The 24,547-nt window shown below is 36.7% G+C and overlaps 1 protein-coding gene across 2 annotated transcripts in view; it reads right to left on the bottom strand.

The window, feature by feature from the left end:
• Nucleotides 1-6,010: 6,010 nt before the first annotated feature.
• ikzf2 (IKAROS family zinc finger 2) overlaps nucleotides 6,011-24,547 on the bottom strand; it is a 30,024-nt gene continuing 11,487 nt past the window's right edge. The window contains exons 5-9 of one of the 2 annotated variants that reach the window (XM_073845527.1): nucleotides 21,289-21,483; nucleotides 17,817-17,984; nucleotides 12,960-13,097; nucleotides 10,459-10,587; nucleotides 6,011-9,483 (exon numbers count right to left, since the gene is read on the bottom strand). In XM_073845527.1, coding sequence (XP_073701628.1) covers nucleotides 8,756-9,483; nucleotides 10,459-10,587; nucleotides 12,960-13,097; nucleotides 17,817-17,984; nucleotides 21,289-21,483 — 1,358 coding nt within the window. In that variant the 3' untranslated portion in view covers nucleotides 6,011-8,755. The remainder of the gene's footprint in view (nucleotides 9,484-10,458; nucleotides 10,588-12,959; nucleotides 13,098-17,816; nucleotides 17,985-21,288; nucleotides 21,484-24,547) is intronic. The other variant, XM_073845528.1, reaches the window with a different exon arrangement.

Raw genomic sequence — 24,547 nt, 5'->3', positions numbered from 1 at the left:
CACCATATGCTTTGGCAGTAGCAAGTTCCTGTACTTGCTTGCAGCAGCAATAATCTACAACTACAGAAATAACCAACAGCAGCAGCAGCTTAGCAGATCTATTCCTCCAAGACAAATATCCATTACCATGCTAAACTTTTCCAAAAGTTGTCATGACAGAAATGCGATTAAAATCGGTTGAGATATTACATGAATCGCGATAAAGTTAAGTTACCATGCCGCTTTGTTTACAGTACACTATTAAAAATAAAGGTTCTTTATTGGCATCTATGGTTCCTTGAAGAACCTTGAACACCTTGGAATCTTTCAAATGCAGAAAAGGTTCTTTATAGTCGAAAAAGGTTCTTTAGATTTTTAATTTGTAACCATAGAAACATTTTGTCATCTTAAGGGAGTGAATAAGAATTTAGCCGTTTGGTATTTTTTGGGTAAAGATTCTTTTAATCCGTTGATTTCTTAACTAAACTACCACTGATAGATGTGCTGTGTTTTGTTTACGCTCGGGAGGCTGCTTTAGAGAGCGCTGTCTTGCAGTGTTGCCATGTCCTCATATTAAGTGCTTTTAGGCATGTGGTTTGGGGTTAGCTCATAAAGCTATGCACTTTGTAGAGTTAATAAAGTGGTCTGTTGCAGATATGAGATATGTAATTTGTTGTTTTTTTATTTTTTTTATTTTTTTTTTGTGTGTGCTTGTCCTCTGTTGTTGTTGTTTTTCTATGCTGATCTGGCAACACTGACACTTTACCACAGTGCTTGTGAGCAACTAGCCCTGTGGTAAAGTGTCAGTTTTGCCAGATGAGAAATGAAATATGTCATCAACAACTAGTTGTTCAGTTCAGTTCCGTACACACTGCATTTTCGGGAGTTAATGTGGTTGTCGAATACAGTTGTCACTCCCGTATTTTAGTGAATTATGTGTGTACAGAACACGATTAATAAGTAAAAGGTGAAGTGACAACCGAATTTAGCTGCAGTGTGTACGTGGCCGTAATTCGTTGTCATTTAGACTAGATTTAAAGGTGCCATAGAATGGAAAACTGTATTTACCTTGGCATAGTTAAATAATAACAGTTCAGTACATGGACATGACATACCATGAGTCTCAAACACCACCATTTCCTCCTTATATAATTCTGGTGTTTGCAAAAGACCACTGAAAAATAGGTAAATTCTAACATAACACCGATTATTATGCAATAGTCCCGATCATAAAATAAGGCGAGCCACTGAAGAGACATGGTTAGCTTAATGCTAGCGGTAGCCTGTTACATTGCAGTACATAAGATTCATTTCACTTACCACATAAACGGAGAGATGACTGCTCTGATGATGGCGAATGATTTACAGATCCTGAGCATCACTAACAAGCATCAAAACTTGTGTGGTAAGTACTTGTGTCGCTGCAGTATAACGTTACACAGAGCACATGCGAACACAATAGTGAGAGTAAAATGTTGGGGATTCAAAACGGCAGATTCAACAAACCGCATATTAAAAGCTGCTAGAGCTCTGTAATTAAATATATATTTCCTCCATGTGCAAGCTATTGAGATGAGCAGCTCTGTGAAACAGCCAATCAGAGCAGAGCTCATTAATATTCACGAACCTTCCAAATAAGGCAATAACAGACCATTTCATTCTAGGGACAAATCCTAGGATTGTAAATGGACCTGTAAAACCGTTTCTGGAGATTTTTTGCCCTTTCCTATGCCATATACCTTCTATGTAGATATCAGAGAAAACATTGTTTCATTGCATTCTGTGGCACCTTTAAATATCAGATTTCAATCGGATTTAGGCTGACAGTTTGAACGAGGCTACGAGTGAATTTGTGTTTTCATTCAGCCCGTCTGCTGTTTTTGTTTTGTGCAGATGTTTTATGTTGTATAGTTTCACACAACCAAAATCAAAATCATTTTGCTTCAGATTTTATAATTATACAATCTAATTTAGATTTTAAACTGCATATATGTGACCCCAGACCACAAAACCAGTCATAAGTAGCATGGGTATATTTGTAGCAATAGCCAAACACTGTATAGATCAAAATGATCAATTTTGTCTTTTATGCCAAAAATCATTAGGATATTGAGTAAAGATCATATTACATAAGGATATTTTGTAAATTTCCTACCATAAATATATAAAAACTTACATTTTGATTAGTAATATGCATTGCAAAGATCTTAATTTGGACAACTTTAAAGATTCCAGATTTTCAAACAGTTGTGTCTCGGCCAAATAGTGTCCTAACAAACCATACATCAATGGAAAGCTTATTTATTCAGCTTTCATTTGATGTATAAATCTCAATTTCATAAAATTTACCCTTATGCCTAGTTTTGTGGTCCAGGGTCACATATGCTGCATCTTTGTTTGAATTGTGATTAAAATGCAGTGGTTGCCTCTAATTTTAAATTGATAAAGCACAGGCAAAGCCTTATATTAATATATTTATTTTATTTGTGTTTCTTATTTGATTTGGGTGTGTTTTAAAATTTCGATTTAGTTTTTTTTGTTTTTTTTTGTCACAATTGTCACAAAGAAACGTACCATATTTTAATAACAAAAGCAGGACACTTTTCATTTATAATTTATCTTAAACAGCATTAAGGAAATCTGACAAAGTTCAAATGATTTGCAAAGGTCGCTTGTCGCGTTCAGTGTAGCCTAATAAATGTAACCCTTCAAGTTTAGTGCAGTTACCAATTGTTCATTCATTCAAAATCCTCATTGTTTAGTGCCACACCTTTGATTTAAGAACAAATTATATAACCTGATTTATACTGAGCTTTATATTTTAAAAGATATTGCCCCCATAAATAGCTTCAAAATGATCATTTATCGTTATACTCTTTTGTTTACAAGTAGCTTTTAGCTAACAAGCTAAAAGATTAGCATGTGCAGCAGGAGCTTCCCTAACACTCGCACTATCAGTCCTCAGAAGTAAAATGAGTCTTTTTCTAGTATATAAACACGTTCTAAAAGCAATTTAATAGTCTGATACAGTAGTTTCTCTCACATTGTGTCTTTAAAATTGCCTGTATGAGCCAATGCATTGGCAGCGCTCCTAAAATCAAAGCTAAGCAAAAAAATCTGTTGAAGAGATAAAGCTCACCTTCACCGTTAAGGATATGAGTCATGTTCAGACAAGATCAGGCCAGCAACCTTTCAAAAAAAAAAAAAAAAAAGAGAGAGAAAGAAAGAGAGAGAGAGAGAGAGAAAACACAGTAGCAAACTGACAAAACCCCAAACAATGAGGAGAGCTGAGTGGAGGTTTAGAGATATTCTGTTGCAATCATGTCTTAACCAACACAGCCCCTTCGACACAAACATATCTCTATCATCTCTCTGCAACTGCACGCATCTCTAGGGGGGCTTTGACATTGTGGGCGCACATAATCGAGCAGGACTTTGATGCATGTGGACTTTGAGAGGTAGAGGGGATGCCAGCGTTGCTGCATAGAAAGCCACAGACAAGGAGGTACCCACCGCTACCTGGCATTTGGAGCATCACTCAAGAAACACACGAGCCAAAGCAAAGGTCACAGACTGTGACAAGAAGCAGCTTTTTTGCAATGCTGGTGGAGCCCCGGCAGGTTCAGTGCTGTTAGAGGTCCCTCGAGGGCTTCTCAGAACACATCCACTCTAAAATAAACAGGATCGCATGTCTGCATCCAGATAAAACATTTAAACGTCCTGCTCTAGCAGACGCTTGCACGCAGATTATACCTGCCTTTACCTGTCAGTCAAACTTGTGTCAGTCAGAAAGCTTTGAATGATAGTCATTAAAGGCAATTAAAATGAAGTAATAAAGTACAAATGTATTAGATTAAGTTTTGAAGAGCACCGTTGAGCAAAACAAACAGCCTCGGGAGACTTATTGCTGTATATAAAGGTTAATATAACAACAATTTCAGGGACATAAAACTATTTTTATTAGGTCAATTTTTAGCATAACTGAAACCCAAACTGTCTGGATTTAAACAGCCTTCAAATATTCATTTATAATAAACCAGTAAAAAACAACAAAATTAATGATGCATGTTTAAAAGCACAAATCTAAATCAACTTGTGAACTTCTGTATCTTTAATCATAGTCTATTAAGTTTGCACTTAAAAATATATAATTTAAAGTCACTTTTATATATTTTATCACGTCTTAAATTTTAATTTCTTTCTGTGATGGTAAAGCTCATTTTTCAGTATTTTCTGAATCATTACCCTAGTCTTTATAAAGGTTAATAAAACAAAAATTTCAGGGATTTTTATTAAGTAACTAAATAACTGAAACATCGACCAATCAGCTGCCAGGACCCGAACTATCTGAATTATAATACCCTTTAAATATTCATTAATAAATGAATCAGTAAAAAAAAAAAAAACTACAAAATGAATGATGCATATATAAAAGCACAAATCTAAATCTTGTGAAAATTTGTGAACTTCTGTATCTTTAATCAAATCAGTTTCTAATTAGTCTATTTAGTTTGCACTTAAAAACAGATTTCATTTATTTTGTGGTAAAGAATTAATAACTTACTAAATTCTGTTACTTTATTTAATATTACTATAGATTAATTTCATAATTTAAAAGAAGCCTTTTTAGCTCACCAATGATCCGTTAATTGGAACAAACACAGTAAAAACAACAATATTGCAAAATAATATTACAATTTAAAGTCACTTTTATATATTTTATTATGTCTTAAAATGTAATTTTATACAAATAATTTTTTTGTTTTAGCCGAAAGCATACATTTTCAGTGTCAGTTTTAATTTATTACGTTTTATTTTTACAAGTAAGAGTGAAGAGTTATTTCTGCACTAATATACATGCATTATTTTTTATTTATTTTTGTAATTATATTTAAAAAAAATTATTAACGTTGTTAATTTTTTAAAAGTATTTTTTTCTTTGTTTTATTTGTTATATTTCAGGGACAAGTTTTCTTTAAAATTATTTTATTAAGCAACTAAATAACTGAAACATAGACCAATCAGCTGCCAGGACCCAAACTATCTGAATTATAATACCATTTAAATATTAATTTATAAATAAATCAGTAAAAAACTACAAAAGTAATGATGCATATGTAAAATCAACTTGTGAACTTCTGTATCTTTAATCAAATCAGTTTTTAATTAGTCTATTTAGTTTGCACTTAAAAAACATAGATTTAATTTATTCTGCAGTAAAAAAAATGAACTTACTGAATACTTACATTATTTAATTTTATTTAATTTTTTGAAAGAAGCCTTTTATGCTCATCAAGGATTCATTCATTTGAACAAACACACAGTAAAAACAACAATATTGTAAAATAATATTACAATTTAAAGTAACTTATACATTTGATCATGTCTTAAAATGTCATTTATTTCCTTGATGGTAAAGCTCATTTTTCAGTATTTTCAGTCTTCAGTGTCACATGATCCTTCAGAAATGTTGAAACGGTTGTGCTGCCTATGTGGAATATTTATGTGGAATATTAATACAAAGTGTTTTTTAAGCATTTATTTGAAATGGAAATCTATTGTACATTTATTTTAAATGTCTTTACTATCATTTTTGATGAGTTTAATGCATCCTTGCTGAATTAAAGTGTTCATTTCTTTTAAATGGTAGTGTATATTACATCCAAATTGGTCATCTAATTTAAAGTAATTACTGCTTTCTTTATCACCCAGTAAGAGTATTATCAGTCTCTTGCTGGTTTTTCCTGTAACACTGCGTGTGTTTGTTGGTCTGACATCTCTGAGGCTGCTGAGGCATATTTGCAAACCGGAGAGGGGCAGTGGAAAGAAAAGAGATGGCCTTTGACTAAAACCACAAGTCCTTCAAAAAAAGGGGGCCTCATTCTATATAAGACCACATATCTATTCTCAGTACAAGATCGAGAGATTCACACAAGTAACAATATAAACACCACACAGCCATGTGAAAACAGTTCTGTGTGAAAATGAGAAGGAAAAGAGCGGAACAGACAGTAACAGGTTGAGATGAAGACAGTATTTAATGCAGAAAAGCACATGCTTTAAAAACCAACATAAAACAACACACTTTCCTTAAAGATGCCAAGGTTACAAAAGTCAACCTTAGAAAGAGTTTTACAACAGTAAACCTTGGTCTTGCTTATAAGATTTCTATCTTTAAAAATAAAACTATATATATATATTTATATATTCATTTATTTCTATATTTGACTTTGGACTTCAAGTCAAACTGTACTAAACAATTCAATATTAATTCAAATCTCTCCAACAGTTCCATACAAATGCCTTATAAGAAGATTTTTGACAACACGGTACCTGAGAAAACCCAAAAAAGCCAACCGACACACAGCAAAAGATATCCCCCTTTCAACATTTTTACCAAAATATACTGTATATAATTCAACATTTATTCACTTATATAAAAATACACTGCAAACCCTTGTCTTAACCGTTTGTAAGGTCCACAGTGAATAAGAACAGTTAAAAAACACCTTTCTCTCACAAAAAAATATATATTTACACAGATGAGAAAATAGCAGTCCCATACACTTTAAGGTAAAAAGTGAAACCTGACTCTAGAGTGCCTTTCTCGTGATTTCAAGTACTCTCCACTGCCGAAAGTGTGGACTTTTTGGACACGTTTTGTTCGTGTACTCTTGTTCATACGGGTTGTAAACATAGTCTTACATCAATGTTTCCTTCACCTTGTTTCTTTTTTGGAAAAAAAAAAACCTAACAAAACAAAAACAATGTCTAATATACAATAAGCTTTGATAACAATTCTATAAAATGCCCTGGAATTGTGGAGCACATTCAATAGCATGCCTGCATGTGACACCAAAACAAAAATAAAAAGATTTTCATAAAGATTTTCATGCTTCACAAGAACAAATAAAAGTCTTCAAAACGCTTCAGGTGGTATGTGAGATTTGTGACGTTTTTTGGAGGTGTAAAAAGGCAAAGCGATATTTTAAAGAACAATAAAACGACATGTTCAAACAATATGAATGCATTTCTATCAGTGCTTCTGTGCCTTTTTTCCTCATAACGTTTAAAGGGCATATTCACAGTTTTTTGGAGTTTTTCTCAAAGCAGAAAAGCAAAGCTTTAAAAAACAATAGGTGCAACAAAGTCTGATAGTGATGTAAGGCTCTTTCAGCGCTGACATAAAAGCCCAACAAATGTGCAAGGGAGGTTCTGAACGTCATGAAGGCTGCGATTGTACACTTTAAAGCTGGATTCATGGTTGTGCTACAGATGTAAATATTCATCAACATTGAGTAAAGAAAAAACAGGAAAGGAAAATAAACGGCTACGTGAACATTCAAAACAATCTACGTACGACTGATTTCAATGCCCTCAAAACAATGTGAAAATAGTCTGCATCAAGTATGGGAAAATTGTTGAGGGGGTGAAACATTGTCTGATTAATAAACCGCGTTTTATCTTCTAAAGCTCTTGTGCAGTTCGGGTTAGCGATGAAATCTCGACGGCAATCTGTAAAAGTTGTTTTATTGTTGTTCTGTTACCAAGCAGAGTTTTTGTCAATGTGCAAATGATATTTGTTCGTCTCTCGTGACCCCAAACAAAAGATAAAACCAAAAATGCATATGATCTCAGCTCTTAGAAAGCTGCATTTGTTGACAGAAAAAGAAATAATAAAATCTAAACTCTAGGTTTGAGTTTGTGCTGTAACACTGAAGACAGTCAGAGGAGGTTGATTTAACGAGGCAATAATAATGAGGCATTTGGTCTGAAGGCTGAATGAAATTCACAGATTTCAATCAAAAGTATGGCAACCCTGTTTTTAAAGCATGTTAATATAGGTACAGGCTTGTTCCCTGTTGAATCACAGATGACAATATACTAGCTAAACTACACACTGACCTTTGTTCGCTTTATCAATAGCATGGAAATAGCATATTTTCGCCCAAGGCCTCAAGCTAATAGTGCAAAAACAGGTTTATCAAGGCATGTCGCAGTGCTGTTTTCAGAGAAGTGCATAAGAACGCAAGAGATGATAGTAAGTGTGCGACAGCAGCAAAACACAGCACGGCAAAAGTCTTCCGTTAAAATCTAGGAGACACGAGGGGGATTGTCGTCAACTTCATTAGAATGTGTCTGAAAGGTTTGTGCCACCCATACAGGACTGCTTTTGTGAAACTAGAATAGCACCGACATGAGGACATCAGCACAAGCTCATACTCTCCGGAACTTCATCGAAAGGGAGCGAGCGGTGAGAAAAGAGGCTAAAAGGATACAAAACACTCCATAAAAGGCAAAATCGTGCCGTAACATCAGCAAGGCACTAAGAAGCCACAGCAGCAAGAAGCTATGAATTAAAGTCTTTTTCGTATGCAAAACGAAGCGGTTTAGTTCTCCAGTGGTCCTCTGGTTGCTCGGTTTACCTGTAATATTGATCAAGGTCCATGAAACAGGAATGACAGCATGCATCGAGGTAATACAGATGACAAAAAAAGAGAAAGAACTTCACAACTTTAGATAACACATAGCTGCTCTGTTGGAAGGTTCAGTACATATACAACAATAAACCGTGAGTGGGGTGAAAAAAACAAACAAAAAAAACTTAAAAACATTCACAACATAAACTCCCCTCACCCAGAACTAAAAAAACTTCAAACAGCTCCAAAATGAAAACTTTCTATTGGACCCAAACCTTCATATATCTGCCGACGGGTGCTCACGTAATGCTTCGGCAGTAAACTGATGCCGCCTGCAGTAAACTTACTCGGAATTCTTAACGAAAGGTGTGTTCTCCGCGGACGATGTGCGAGGAGAACTCGTAGCGATCTTTGCTGCAGTGGCCGCAGATGTTGCACTCGAGCGGGTCTCTGTAACCGTGGCAGCCCATGTGGATGGTGTACATGACGTGGTCCAGGAACAGGACGCGGCAGTGTTCGCACTGGAACACCCTCAGCTCCTGGCCTTCGCGGCCGAAGACGCGGATGCCGTCTCTGGCGGCGACGCGGCTGGCGTCGATCACCCTGCCTTCCTCCGCCCGGCCGAACCCCGGGCTGGATCTCGTCCTGGGCCCAGCACCACCGAGCTTGTCTCGAGGGCTGCTCCGAGCCGAATCGGCTGAATCCTGTCCGCTGTTGCACGGAGACCCGTCTCGGGCAGATTGAGGATTCTTAGGCCTGACCAAGGGGATCGCGCCATTGGTCGGGTGTGGGAACTCCGGGGTCGGGTGAGGCAGCGGAGGAGCCTCGCGACTGCTGGGACGATCCATGCGTGGGCCGAGCGGGTACATGGGATGGAAGAGCGGGTTCACCATAGGGAGGACTTCGGCCATGGAGAGGGATGGGTGATGGACAACAGGCCTCAAGGAGTCAGAGCCCAAGTAGCTGATGGCATTGCTAATGGAGTGGTCCATCAATTGGGCGTGCATCGCCTCAGCTTCCTTCTCATACTTGTGGCTCATCTCATAGCTCAGCTCGGGGTACGAATAGCGAACCATTTTCTCACCTTAACAGACAATGTGATAAAACATACATTAGAAACACCCTCATAGTACTTTCCATTATAGACTAACCTTGCAATTTACTGTAAAAAGTTCATTTATAAAACTGTTACTATGGTTTTGTTGCATTAATGACGGAAAGCCCCGTTTGGAGACCGAAGTGAGAAAATTTAACCCCTGCATAATATGGATGCGGTAAACTGCTCTGGCGTAGTCAGTAAAAGCAATGGCAAAGTTACAGGTGTGCAAAAACCACAGAATGAAAAAAAAAACAACTCCTACTCAAAGCTTTTTTTTCTCTCTCTTTCACTTTAATACTTAGTTTGATTTCCGCAGATACTGTCATTACATCAATGTCATGAGTTTCATTTCAAATAATGTTTAATGTTTCTGATTCTGAGCTGTGCATATATTTTATCTCTCTTAAGTGATCTTCCATTACAATTTAACCCTGTTTTTATTTTTTAAAATGTAAGTTCTGCTCTCTGTTCCTTCATGTGGAAACTCAGCGTTCACTAAACGGTTGCATGTGGTATTTTAGTTCCAAAACCTGCATGTTACTCACTAACCACCAGCAATCCAGTTAAACCAGGCTCTAAATGCTCTGAAATAATACTGTGCTGTATTTAAATAAGCCATTGTCTTTATTTGTAAGCGCAAATACACGACTTTCTGAATTAGACCTTATAGCTTGAGCTTAATTCACAAAACCCAGCCCTATTTGCCTGACACAATTACTATTGCTCCTACTTATTTTTTCATTACTAAAATTATATTTTTCGTACATTTTTAATGATTAAATAATGGAAGCATTTTATATAATTCAGTGGGCCCCCGCAAAAAACATTGTTTGCCATTACCCAAATAAAACCCCATTTTATGTGTGAGGTTACAAATGTTTCTTGCACTGCTAGAACTTTGAAGCTCAGTGTGTTGCATACAGTAGATTCAACCACATTTACTGCTGAGGTGACACTTACCCACAAACTTCTGTGGCGTTGTGCTCTTCCGTTTACCCACATTCCCTTGCAGTCTTTCAATTACAGGAGGCCGGTCGAAAGCCACCATCCCAGCGGACTCCAGTGGCCTCTGCTCCTTTGGTACCTCCCCTGGGAAAACGATAAAACCATTCAGCATCTCAACAAAGCTGGTTCATAATGTCTATAGAAAACTATTCTTTAGCATTCCCATGAATCTCAAAGTTTTGCAGCCAGGTTGTTTTGAGCCATAATTGCAGTGGAGCTGTCAAGACAACACTGATTTCAGCTAGAATGATAACTTTGAATGGAGAAAGAAGCTTCTTGCTGTCAGATGGTGTGGTTCGGACCATCTACCAGTAGAGGCTAACCATGCTAACCAGCAAAACCCCTTGGTGTCACCCATAAATGTACCCCATAAACGTTAAATGTAGCTAATTCTTTTTTTTTTTTTTTGGTTTCCAAGAAACACACCAGCTTGTGGAACACCGTTGTGTCAGCCGACACCTTAACGATTTCACAATAACACTAGATAACGCAGGGGCTAACCATGCTAACCAGCAAAACCTTGACCGCTTTGTGTAAACAAAATGTACCCCACAAATGTTAAATGCAGCAGTTCTGTGTTAGTAATTAAAGAGCAGGTCATGTGGTATTTTAAAGTGTTCTAATATTGCGTTGGAGTACCCTACAACAGGTTTACATGCATCTAAGGCCTGACAACATTGTAATTTTTTAAGAATATACATTTAATATTAGAGTCATTTCACAATGATTTCTAAATGGTTTGTTTGAGCAGCTCTGAGCTTAAGGTCTACTCTGCTCTGATTGGTCAGCTGGCCAAGTCTGTTGTGATTGATCTTTCCAGATATAATGCAAGCGAATCATGCCCACAGCTAAAGTTTAGCTGTTAAACTGTAAACACTTTACGAAGCTAGAATGGTGGATACGTTAGCTGGGTGCTATCGTGACTAACTGATGAAACAATACAGTTTGTAAACCAAAATATGTCTACTGTAATGTCTGACGAACAACAGACAAAAGACGCTCCGTGTCTTAACTTGTAATTAGAATGCAGAACAGCTGTATCACATGCGCGCCAGACTTTTACTCACTGCATTAACCCTATAGACCAACTAAGTGTTTGCAAACAGTGATGATGTTTTTTTGTGGGTGGAGCTTATCTGGTTGCAGAAAACTCACTATTATTGAGTTTAATTGAGTTAGAAAGTCCAAACTAGGAGATATAAACTTGCATTTGTGGTAAAAAAAAAAGTCAGAACTGTGAGACAAAATAAATAAATGTTATAATTTAAAATAATATAAAATGTTAATAGTAATAGGTTTAAAATAATATTATGTCATGCTGTAAGTGTAGGGCTAATACAGTACATCTTCTATGAACAGCATATATGAATATTATGTAGACATATTGTTTAAATCAAATTTATGCCTTAATAGTACAGTAATCATAACAGTTTTCATCCATAGTCTGTTTGTTTAAACATCTGTGTTTAACTTTTAATGACGTCTTTGAGGACATTATTCTGTAAAAATTATTTGCATTCCAATTCTGGCATCGAAAGGCGCAAAAATGGTTTATTTTCTCTTATTCCATAGATTTTACCTGTTTCCTTCCACTTGTTACCAGTGTTTTTCTGCCACCACTATCCGTGTGCAGCTGCAGTTGACGTAACTGTGACATCTCCTACGAACTGTTCTATAAATTTATATCTCCTATTTCGGACTTTACAACTCGACTTAACTCAACAAAGTGAGTTCGTCAAGGGAAAAAAGCCAGATCATTTTCTAAATAAACAGGAATTTCACAATGATTATAAAGTCTGTGCGCTACACTACATTCTTTATTATTAAACAAAGTTATTAGAACAACAACAGTCTACATTAATGAAACATTCTTAGGAATTGGTGGGTTCACAGCGAGTTATCAGAACTATTTTGTAAGACAGTAATATTGTGGTTTACCTGGAAACTTAAAGCTGCACTAGGTATACAGTACATCACATATTATCACAAAAAACTTGACACTTGATATAACGTATCTATCGTACTTACAAGCTGTGGTTCGGAAACACTTGTTAGTCCAAATAAAGAAGGTACAGACTTATCTTTCATGGACAAGCGTTGCGTTTAGCGAATTTAGTGTTGTTTGTGGGCAGGTCAGACTGTTCGTATTTCGCAGGCAGGCGGGGATTATGCTGATATGTTACCTAGTGATGTAGATTGGTAACAGCCATTTAAATATATGACGACTCATTAAGGCATTCAGAATCGAATCTTTCTTTTAAGAGACAATGTCTTTATTTACATTGAAGGATGGCTATGTTACAAACCCATATGACCTGCTTTTATTATTGTTTTGTTCCCAAGAAACATACCAGCTGTGGAACACCGAGACATTTCACAATAAGTCACAATAACACAAGATCAATGAGGTGGAAAACCGTCATCTTACATTCTAAATGAAGTCATGAGCCACTCACCTGGATATGGGCCAGGATTGGAGGCGGAGTCCATGCCGACGCTCTGCAAGTAATTGTGACACCGTTCTTTGTGCTCCTCCAATGACGTGCGCTGCTTGTAGCTCCGCCCACAGTAGTTACACTTGTGTGGTTTGCCCACTAAAAAAGACATCAAAGAGTAGCAAAATAAGTATTAAGACGTAAAATAAGTCATTCAGACCGCTCACACAATCAAGGTTTCGGTCTCCAAGTGAGTAAGCGAGAAAGTGGGCAAAGCCAGATTTTCGTGATGATGCAACCACTACTGTGAGGGGGTTTGCTCCATAGAATTACGTACTATAGTAGTAGTATTTGATGTCGTTTTATCACCATCGATCTGTTATTGGCGCCACGAGTGATGACTCGGAAAGTCTCTTTGAACACTAAGCAGAAACGCAGTGAGTGTTTCTCCTCAGCCGGATAAGGTGTGAAGTGATTCACAGTCAGTTCCATTCAGATTAGGTCAGTGCAAGGGCGATAATACGGGACAGAACCTCCCAAGAAAGATGCAAAAGGAACAAGCACCTTGTCCTTCCGTCGTGGGCAGAGGAGAGTAGGAGGAGGACGATGCTTAGCCTCCAGAAACAGAGTTTTCCAGTAGCTAATGGAACCATCCGTTTATCGATTCATTCCGAGCTTCATTCATCAATTGGTTGAGTCATTCATTTATCTGTCGAGTTTTTCTCATTCACTCATCGGTATCAAATCGGAACATAGCCCACCATTACATCTGCACTGTTCTGTTATGTCAGCTAAAAACATAATTGAATTTGAGACAGGGGCTGCTTTCAGCTCTGTGGTCAATCCTCTGGTAAAAGGGACTTTCAGAATTATTCATAAAGAGCGCGGCAGTGAAACAAAACAGCCTAGTGAATTGAGTCATACTGTATGAGCGCAGTTAACCAGTCTCTTACTGCACGTGAGAAAACAATGAAAATTCACACCTGTTACTAGCAAGCCTGTGGGATTACCTGTAAAAGCGTGCCAATTGTAAAAATACCCCCTACACTTTTCGGTAACCCTCTTCAAAGTGCCGTAGTGCTTTCAGTCTGAAGCAAACAGTGAAAGTGAGAGCTCCTGACTGAGACGCTGTTAAGTGACCTTTCACATGTAGAACGCATGTCATACAACCAAGGCCCTGTCACTTCTGTGGGAAAGGATGGATTACAGTGACAGAAAAAATAGCTTTGGTTCTCTTGGAATACAATGTATCGTACAATAATTTAATTGCTGATGTTTCGATTTCAGTTGGCTGAAATTGTTAACTGGCTGTAATTAAATAAATAAATATTAAAAAATATTATTAAGTAAATAATATTATAAAATAAATATGTATTTTATTCATATAATAAATACACATATATTTAAATACAACATTAAAAATGTTTTAACAAGATTAAAATATTTATTAAAAATAATTTATTCATATAAATAAAATAAAAGTATTTAAAATAAATTATTTAAAAAAACATAAAATGCATTTTATTTATATACAAATCAATCAATAAACATAATATTTATAATTTAACATTTTTTATAAAATAAAAATACCTAAAATAATATTTAAAAATACATGTAAAATGCAAATCTATATGCTTAAATGGCATTCATGTGAACTGTCACACCATACCAGCTTTTAATAACGCCTACATTTCCTTATTATTACGACATTTCGTAAACTTGGTCTATATGTCATTGTGTAAATGTCAGGTAATCAAGTGATCTGGGGCAGACATCAATACGTCAAAGTTTTGGGGTCTTTATATGTCAGTGGGTGACTGTATTGGAACAGTTTCACTGATGAGACAACTCTGAAAGTGCCATTTTTTGTCACACTTTCAATATTTCTAATAGGCAGGAGACTTTACAATTGTAGGTGTGCGCATGACAGCACATCAGAAAAGATTCGGAGCAGACATACAGAGGATACAGTGTATCCACACTGACAAAACGACACTATAAATGGAAAAAAAAGAGAACTGAATTGTTTGGTTCAATGAACTGTCAAAACACCTGCAAACTGCAAAGTCTGGGACAGGCCATCATGCTAATATGCGATGAGGACAAAGATGCGAACTTGTACGAAATGCAACAAACGGTTTTATCGATTAATAGCAGCTTTTCAAAACCCTTTGAGTTCCTGTTGCAAAGTTTGGACGAATCAGAAAAAAAAATCCCTGTCTAAGCACTTATTCAAATGCAAATTCATGCACATAGTGCTGCATTAAAGCCCTCTAAACCGCATCCATTCGGGTTGAAAACAGGAAACAGTGAGATGAGGATGACATTTCATTTCAAGTAAGTGCCTATCAATTGTAGAGCATCAGCAAAAGTGCTCGACTTAGTCAACTAGTAGTTAAACACGTACCCAGCTCAAAGCATCCACTCCCTGAATCAAACGTTAGCCACTCACCTCACGTTTCTTATTTTACTAAGCTGCCAAAACCAGCCAAAGCAACCCAAAGCAAAGTCGCCAACATTATGACACACGCCTAAAACTGTGGTGCAACATATGCTGTTTCAGTTTCATCTTTTAGAGCACGTTTGTGGTTTGCGTGCATGCATATGGATTCCAGAGACAGCCGTTTGTCGAAGATCGATGGCCAATGTTTTGCACGTTTTGACTCCCTCTTAACTTAACCTTCCTGGGCTGTTTGCCAAGGGCCAGAAAGGAAGAGGCCTTTCATGTGGCGCCCGTTGCACAAGAAGCCGTCAGACCTGCTAAGTCACTCGCATTCCGCTCCAACCGAGGTGGCTGGCGAGAAGGCGGACGGGTCACTGTGGAGCAGGGATGCACTTGTGGCAAAATAGGTGAGTCCGCCCCGGGCGACGTCGCTGCTTAAGTCCTTGAATTACTCCTTAAAGTGACTCCAGCAACAACTACACGTCTCACACTGTGGTGGAGCAAAGCTTTCTTGTGGCATCTCCTTACAATGCCTTTAGAAAAGGATGTGCAAATGAGTTAATGACTCTCATCGGCCACAACCGTTTACATGCTGAGGTAGTTTGGTGCGTAGGCTTTGGTGGTAAAAGTTCTCGCACTGACATTTGATATCAATATGATAGACCACAACACACACACACACCACAAATTTTGCATAGTTAGTTAGTTAGTTAGTTATTAAATGATGGGGAATCTATACTACCAGTCTGGATACACCTACTTGTTCTGTATCATGACTGTGACTGAACGACAGTCAAGTCATCAAAACTATGTAATAAGACAGTCGAAAAGGTTTTACATTTAAATGTTTTGTAAAGAAATTCACACACAAGCACAATTTTTCCAAAAATCTGTGGTCAGCAAGACTGCATTTGTGCTTTTTATATATTTATTCAGTAATGACAAATTAAATTCAAAAAGTGACATTTATAATTTCACAGAAGATGCTCCAAAATCTGCATATTATAGTGATTTTTATTATAAGGATCATGTGACACTGAAGACTGAAGTAATGCTGCTGAAAATTTGGCTTTGCCATCACAGGAATAAATTACATTTCATAATCACATGATAGCAAAACTGTCTCGATATTATCAGTTTTCTGTCAAAAAACAGCTCTAGTGGCATTTCCGTCAAAATAAAAGCTTAAAAGTGCAGTATGAATTGCTGACAACTAGCAGTTTAAATGGGTAAAGTACCTAGGAAATACTCATTTTCATTTATTTTACAGTGCAATTGTTTTACAACATATGGCTAATACTGTCATTGTTGTTATTAAAATTATATTCTAATTAGTTTGGCTTGCTAAAACACCAGTCTGAATGTAATTTAGACTGAGACAGTTTACCATAAATAAAAAGAGAGTTGAGTCAATTCACAGATTTTTTTCTGACTTAAGTTTTCTTAGTTAAGAGAACTCTCAAAGAGCATTAGATGGATGAATTTAACTTTAAAATGTACACGTCTTTTTTTTAATATCCCAATAATATTGTATCGTGAGATTTTGTTATTGTTACATCCCTACAATATATTAATGTAGAAAACAGTTACTGTAAATTGTAATAATATTTCAAAATTTGTACAGTATTTTTGATCAAATAAATGAAACTAAAATATTCAAAATGTTTAACGACGGGAGTGTGTTTACTATACAATTATTTAAATTTGAGTTTTTAAAATCACGAGAAACAGAATTCCAGTCGATTGTGTGAACAAAAACACAAGTTGGTCATCTGCCCTAAAAAACCAGCGACCATCAGCGCATACGTGAAACCAAAATTCAGCTAAGACTTTAAGAATTATTTCATAAATTCTGCCCACAAAAGCAGGACACCACAGACAACAGCTGCCTGGCCTAAAAAACTGCACTATCCCTGCGCTGTGATTAGAGCTGCAAAACAGGAAATGACAAAAGACGAAGAAAGGCAGCAAAACACGATGAGAGTGATAGGTCGCTCCTGCTCTCCCTGTGCATTTTAACCAAGCCGTCCCTGAGTGACAGCTCGTGAAGTCCCGAGCCGAGCGCTGATGGTATCATTATGACCCGGATCTTCAACGATGAGGACTAGACAACTGATGGTGGGCTGATATGAAAGTGGGTTAGAGAGTGATGCTTCACCAAAGCGACACTTCCCTTTGGTTGTCAGAGAGCATTTCCTTTGGTGAAGCGCAAGTCTTACAGGCAACACAGCAGCAAGTCCTAGGTGGCCTAACCGCAGTGTTTGCTCTATTCACGTCCCTCAGGACAGAACAGCTCTGCTCGGTTTTTCCAGAGCATGTCAGCTGTGGGCATAGAACCGCAATCGTTTTTGTAGGCTATGGCATAGATTAATACCACACTACCACCCATACATGTGTCTTCTTATAGCAGTTGCATAGAGTTGTGGGAGCCTGACCTGAGTGTGTGCGCAGATGTCCGGTCAGAGCGTCACGGCGGCGGCAAGCGTAGCTGCAGAACGGGCATTTGAAGGGCTTCTCTCCCGTGTGGAGTTTAATGTGCCTCAGTAGGTTGCCTTTTTGAGTGAATGAAACCCCACACTGGTTACACTGGAACGGCCGGTCACCTGATGGACAGAGGATGCACAGAGTCACGAACAAGAGACACATGCTGATCACTGCTTGAGCTAATGTTAAAAAACATATAAATACTGCAGTGTTTTCAGCGTAGCTGAGTCTTTATATAGACTACCACACAGCACATGCAGGGACTGCTGTTTCCACTCAGGGTTGGCTGATATATAAAACAAATATTAAATGAAGCAACATTAAAATGTTTCAGTAGTGGCTTTGATATAAAATACAAAAATTGTATTTACATGAATCAGTCTATTTAAATGACTTGTTTGCATCATCACTCACTCTTAGTTAAAACGTTCACAGCCCATTTATGAGACCAAAATGTCTACATATCTTCAATATGGAGTTTGATTCATTTTCATGAATTGGTTCAAACTGTCTGATTCAGTAGATCAATTCAATACAGGCTTCTGTTTATATTGGTGAATATGAATAAATTATACCATTCAAAAATCAGTACTTTTTTTTTTTAAGAAAAAAAATTGCAATGATGGACTACATTGATCACAATTTTACAAAAGTTTTATTTAAAATAAAAGAAATAAGAAATGTTCTTGAGCATCAAATAAGCATCAATTTTTGATGTCTGAAGTGAAGGATCTGAGGATTCTCAAATGCAAACTGTGTGTGTTTTGCTTCAAGAGAGCAACCATACATTTGTGTTGTTTTACTTTCTTTTTTATATATTCATCATTTATTTATTCATTTTATTATTACATTTAATCATTTATAATAAACATTATAGCCATTTATATACCCATTTCATTGATTCATGAATTGATTAATCATTTATATCATATTACTTTATTGTTGTTGTTTATATATATTTTTCCATTGTTGTTTAGTCCTATGAGTGTGTGGTTTCAAGGGCTGTATAAGAGATACGAGAGAATGTTTATGGAAACTCAAGGTTTATGCTGTTGTGAATCAGTTTGGTATAACACAACTTGTTGGATTTGTATTCTTCAGACGAAGTCTGAGCACTAAAACATACGCAACTAAGAATATTCAATAAACTCTGCTCCTTTTTACCATCATCACTTCATCTCCTGCTTCTGCTCTTTACTTTCACTGGCTTTTTCCTCAGTCAACTTCTTGGCTGATAGAAGACTGTTAATAGTCTTTTGGGTATTTTAGGTACCAGGCAAGACCTCCTGTTAACAGGGTTTGAGTATTAGACTACTTTGTTGACGAGTTGTACGGTTACCAGACAAAACATATGGCGTCCGGGGCTGGATCTTAATTTTCTAGGCATGGAGACTTGATCTAACAGAAGGATCATGTATATTAACGTGTTAAAGTGTACACTGTAAAAAGTTTTCACCAGTTTCAACTTAAAAACTTAAGTTCAGCAGCTGCCTTAAAATTTTAAGTTAAATCAACTTAAGTCGTTTAAACTCACAAGTTAAATCAACTAATTTTTATTGTAATATGTTAAAATGACTTGTAGTTTTAAAAAGAAATGTAAAAAAAAGTTTTGAAAGATGTCTCTTATGTTTACCAAGGCTACACTTATTTTAGCAAAAAAACAGAAAAACAATAATTTTGTGAAGTATTATTAGACTTTAACATACACTGTAAAAAGTTGTCACCAGATTCAACTTAAAAACCTAAGTTCAGCAGCTGCCTTAAATTTTTAAGTTAAATCAGCTTAAAGAAAAGAAAATGATGATGAAGGCATGTCTTGATTGTTATCTAGATTTTTACTGTCTTTTCTTTCCTTATTACATATAGATTTTCAGTTTAATTAGCTAAAATGACAGTTTGGTTTAATTTATGATTGAAGAACATTTACCCGTGTTAAACCATTTTTTTGAGCTAATATATACACAGTTCTACAAATACACTATAATATCATTAGAAATAATAACAATAATAATAATAATAATAATAATAATATATATATATATATATATATATATATATATATGATTTTTAAATGTATCACTCGGCTTTACTGCCACCATAGAATAACGCACACTAGCTGTCTGTTAAACATAGTGTGATGTAAATGATACCATGGGAGCACTCCTAAGGATCTAAAGGATCTAAAAAATATCTTTCACAACTATGATAACTATGCTAAATCTCTCAGATACAATTTTCGGGTTTTGTTCATTGTGAACCTAATTATGTTGAATTAATTGGATTACTCATGCATTAGATCTGCTGCGTGTGCACCTGCTCTAAATATAGCCCGTGACTCTAAAACACACATTTGATGGACACATAGAAGTTTCAATCATCGGTTTCTCCAAGCCCACGTTGAGCACGTCGCCCTAGCTTGATTAGTTGAACATTTTCTCATTGTCTACAGACATGAAAACCTGGAAAAGTGAAATATGACCCTGTCCTGTTAGCGTGTCGCCTGGTAGTATCAACGTCAGCCCTGGGCTTGGGAACAGGTTGTGGAGGATTCCTGGGATGTTTTCCCTGAGAATAACTCCTAGTCTTAACTATTGTCTTCTTACAGAACAGCTATCCGCTCCACACCCTTTTTAACACTAAAAAAGGAAGAACGCATGAGTGACGAGCCTTGGTCACGAAAGGGTTTTGCTATTTTAATGGGAAGTCAGTAAAATGTGTTCTGTCGAAACTTACTTGAGAAGTGTCACAATGAATTTAGGCAAATCATTTGCACTGCGAACTGATGGATTATGGGGATTTTCATCAAATGGACAAGATATAATCAATAAAAAAATAAATGTTGGCCTACCTATCTTTTAAAAATATATTTAAACTCCCATTTTATTTAGGGTTATCACACTTCAATAATTCTTTGACTTTTCCATAAATATGCCTGTAATTTATAAATACACTTATGCATGCTGACATATTCTGACTAAACACACAGAGATGCTGACATATATGTGACCCTGGACCACAAAACCAATCTTAAGTAGCACAGGTAGGTTTGTAGCAACAGCCAGAAATACATTGTATGGGTCAAAATGATCAATTTTTCTATTATGCCAAAAATCATTAGGATAATAAGTAAAGATCATGTTCCATGAAGATATTTTGTACATTTCCTACCATAAATATATCAAAACTTAATTTTTGATTAGTATTATGCAGTGCTAAGAACTTCATTTGAACAACTTTAAAAGCAATTTTATAATTTTTTTCAGATTTATTTGCACCTTCAGATTCCTGATTTTCAAATAGTTGTATCTCAACTTAATAACCATATATCAAATTTCACAAAATTGACCCTTTTGATTGAGGGTCACATATAATTGATATTTGGAAAGTTATTTTTAAAGTAAATTCACATTTAATTATATTTACCATTATATTTACCATTTGGCAGTCTTATCCCCGTCTCATTTTGCACTTCTGTTCCTGGCCCAGCATCTTGTAAGTTATTTGGGCTGTCAATCATGGGCTCCTCCAATCCAGAGCCTTCTTCCCCACTTTGACCCGCCTCATCCGGCCTCCTCTCCGTCTCCTCCTCAGTGCCTTCTTCTTGTTTGATTGTGCGTGCTGTAAGAAAAGCATTCAAGCTTTAAAAGGAGTTTTCAAACATTACAAAAGTCAGCCTTCATCGCCCACTGCGCTGCAGTAGTTTCCATACACATGATCGAGAACTAAAGTGTGAATTAAGACTCTTTTGAAATCACTGGTTACTATGACAGCGCAGTGACCAAGAAATCTGTCCTCCAACACGATAACAGCATCGGGATGACAGCAAACAGGAAAAAAAGGCAGATGCAGCTGTAGTCTCTAGGGTAGCGAGGCAAACGGTGGGCAGGTGGAGTTCTACATGACTGACAGTGGGAGACAATGTAGAGGAGGTGGGCCAGCGCTTTGGTCTGGACTGTTTGGGCCTCTTCATTTATCTCAGCGCGCAGGCTGTTGAGCACCTCTAGGGAGGCCACCCCCACACGCGCAGACACACAGAGCGTGACAAAAATAGACATGCAAAGGGACGTATAAACACATAGCGACACGTAAACACGCGACAGCCCGGCCCTCGAGTTTTCCGTCTCAACCACGCACACTCTCCAGGTTTCACGACAGGTGGAAAAAAGAGCAGGCAGCTTTCTACGCCATCCAGACAAACCTGTTTGTAATTTTACCGTGAGTTTAATCTCTGGGCGAGAGCTTGAGACTAAGCTTTGAGTCACCTCCGTCTTTCCCATCCGTGTGAGTGTTGTCCCTCAGGCAAACCGCTCCGCTGCTTCACTAGATTTGAGTCACAGTCTGCACGTATGACTGAAATTTCTCTGATCCCTTCAAAAAAGGTCAGTGGTTCCCAATCTTTGCAGACGCTCACAACAGAGCAATATCACTCATAAACACTATTCAGATGGGACTAGTTTTCCCTGAGGAGGTAGACGTGTGTTTCACAAACATAGAGTCGTACAGATTTGTCAGACTTGCATTTTTTCCCTCAAGCAATCTTGGTGAAAATTACGACGCAAATTGCCCAAGTTCTCCTGAATTATATATACCTTTGAATACTGTTAATAAGCCTAGATTTTATTGTTGTGCTCCCTAGGGCAACCTTTTGCCAACTTTGTACTCATCTTACTGAATGTAGAAAGAAAATTAATTAAATCCATAAGGAAATTCTGATCAGTCTGAGTGTGAGGTAAACTCTATTAATTCATCCATTAAGAATGTTATATAATATTACATATAGCATATCAGAATTATTTTTAAAGGATCACGTGATGTTGAAGATTGCAGTAAAAGATGTTGGAATAAATTACATTTTTAAATATATATTAAAATAGAAAAGTTTATTTAAATTAAAAATATATATATATTTCACAACATTACAGTTTTACTATACTTTTAATTAAATATGCAGCCTTGGTAAGCATAAAAAACTTTGGTAACACTTAAGGTTTATTAGTTAACATGAACTAAGAATGATCAACAACATTTATTAATCTTAGTTATTGTTAATTTTGCATTTACCAATGCGAAATTAAAATCACAAGTTGTGTTTGTTAACATTAGTTAATGCACACTGAATTAACATGAACTAACAATGAACGACTGTATTTTTAGTGAATAACATTAATAAATAGTGTAATAAATGTATTGTTAAATGTTCATTTGTTAGTTAATACAATAGCTATTGTTAACAAATGACACCCAAGTGTTACCAAGTCTTCTTTTAAAAACATTAAAAAGTCTTAATTATTCCAAACTATATAAATGTAAATCCTAATTATTCTAAAAATATTTAGGTATAAGCGTTTTTTTTTTAAAACTCTGGCATCAACAAATAAGATCCCATTCGAATCAGTTTAGAAAATTCCTTTCAAATAATGCTATACAAACTATCAAAGCTACTCTCAAATGTATTCAAACATACAAGGTTCACAGAGATTTTGAAAGATATTCTGTGTGGCAGTGCCACACGATAACCCTCACTTCACCCGCTGGCACTTCCAACGAAGTATTACAGGCGTACTTGCTTAATATTGCACAAGAGATCTTCACTTTCAAAAAAAAACATGTATGACTCGCATAAAGAACGGCAAGCCTCGGTGCACATAAACTTACTCTATAGCCACAGCAAAAGCGGTGCAATCCTGTCAACACATCACAATCAAACGCATTACCTTAATTCATCGAGACGTATGTTTTTTCCAATTTCTGTGTCCATTCTGTCAATCACTGACCTTAGAAAACAGCTGCCTGTGGTTTAACTATCTCTAGCATTAACGTTATGGAGTGTCTATGATGGCTGCAGCTGAGTGAACTTGAAATGGTTGCCTGGACAACATACAGAATCCTTTAGCATTCTCATCATCAACTGATCAAAGGAGATGAATGAGAACAGAACGCACTCAGTGCTGAGGATACATACACCCGAGCCAGGAGCTAACAGGCTCACATGACAAAAGCAGAGTAAACCGACATAGTCAGATGCAAAAATAATGTGTCAGGTCTCTTTTTATTAAAATTCCACCTTTGCAGAAGGCGATGTCTAACCCTTAGAAATGATCCTCTGAGTAATTTCTGCACTGAATGATATACAGTAGATGAGTTTGCGCATCCCTCCGCCTCCGAGTGCAAGCATGGGGTTAACTAAACCTAAAGTGTTGATTAGACTTCTCTATAACCAGTAACATGTTTCTCAACGTCCTGTGCAACATGACCATCAAATTATCTAGAAGAACAATCTCCATCTGGGATCATGGTCTGCACCTCCATCCTTCAGCGGCAAGTGCTTCCCTTTTTTCAGTATGCATGTTCATGCTGACGAGCCCTCCATTTAACCAGCAGTTGATTTTGAGGAAGGGACATGTCAAAGACTGGGCCTATCCCATCGTATCGTAGATAAAGCTGCAACTTCTATTTTTTTACACTGCAAGATAAAGGTCCTTCCTCTGTCCCTTGCAAGCTGATGCTCACTCATTTCTCCTTTTTCAGATCTTTTGCAACAGAAAGTGAGATCCTGTACTTATTCTAATGCTAAAGGGATAGTTAACCAAAAATTACAATTCTCTGACAATATTGTGAATATGACTTGTGTACTATATGTTTTGAAGCCACATGAAAGCTTTGTGTCAGTTGTATTTATTGA

The sequence above is a fragment of the Garra rufa genome, chromosome 8 (genome assembly GCF_049309525.1).
Source record: "Garra rufa chromosome 8, GarRuf1.0, whole genome shotgun sequence".
Lineage (NCBI taxonomy): Eukaryota > Metazoa > Chordata > Actinopteri > Cypriniformes > Cyprinidae > Garra > Garra rufa.
This window is presented reverse-complemented; position numbering and strand designations above follow the sequence as displayed.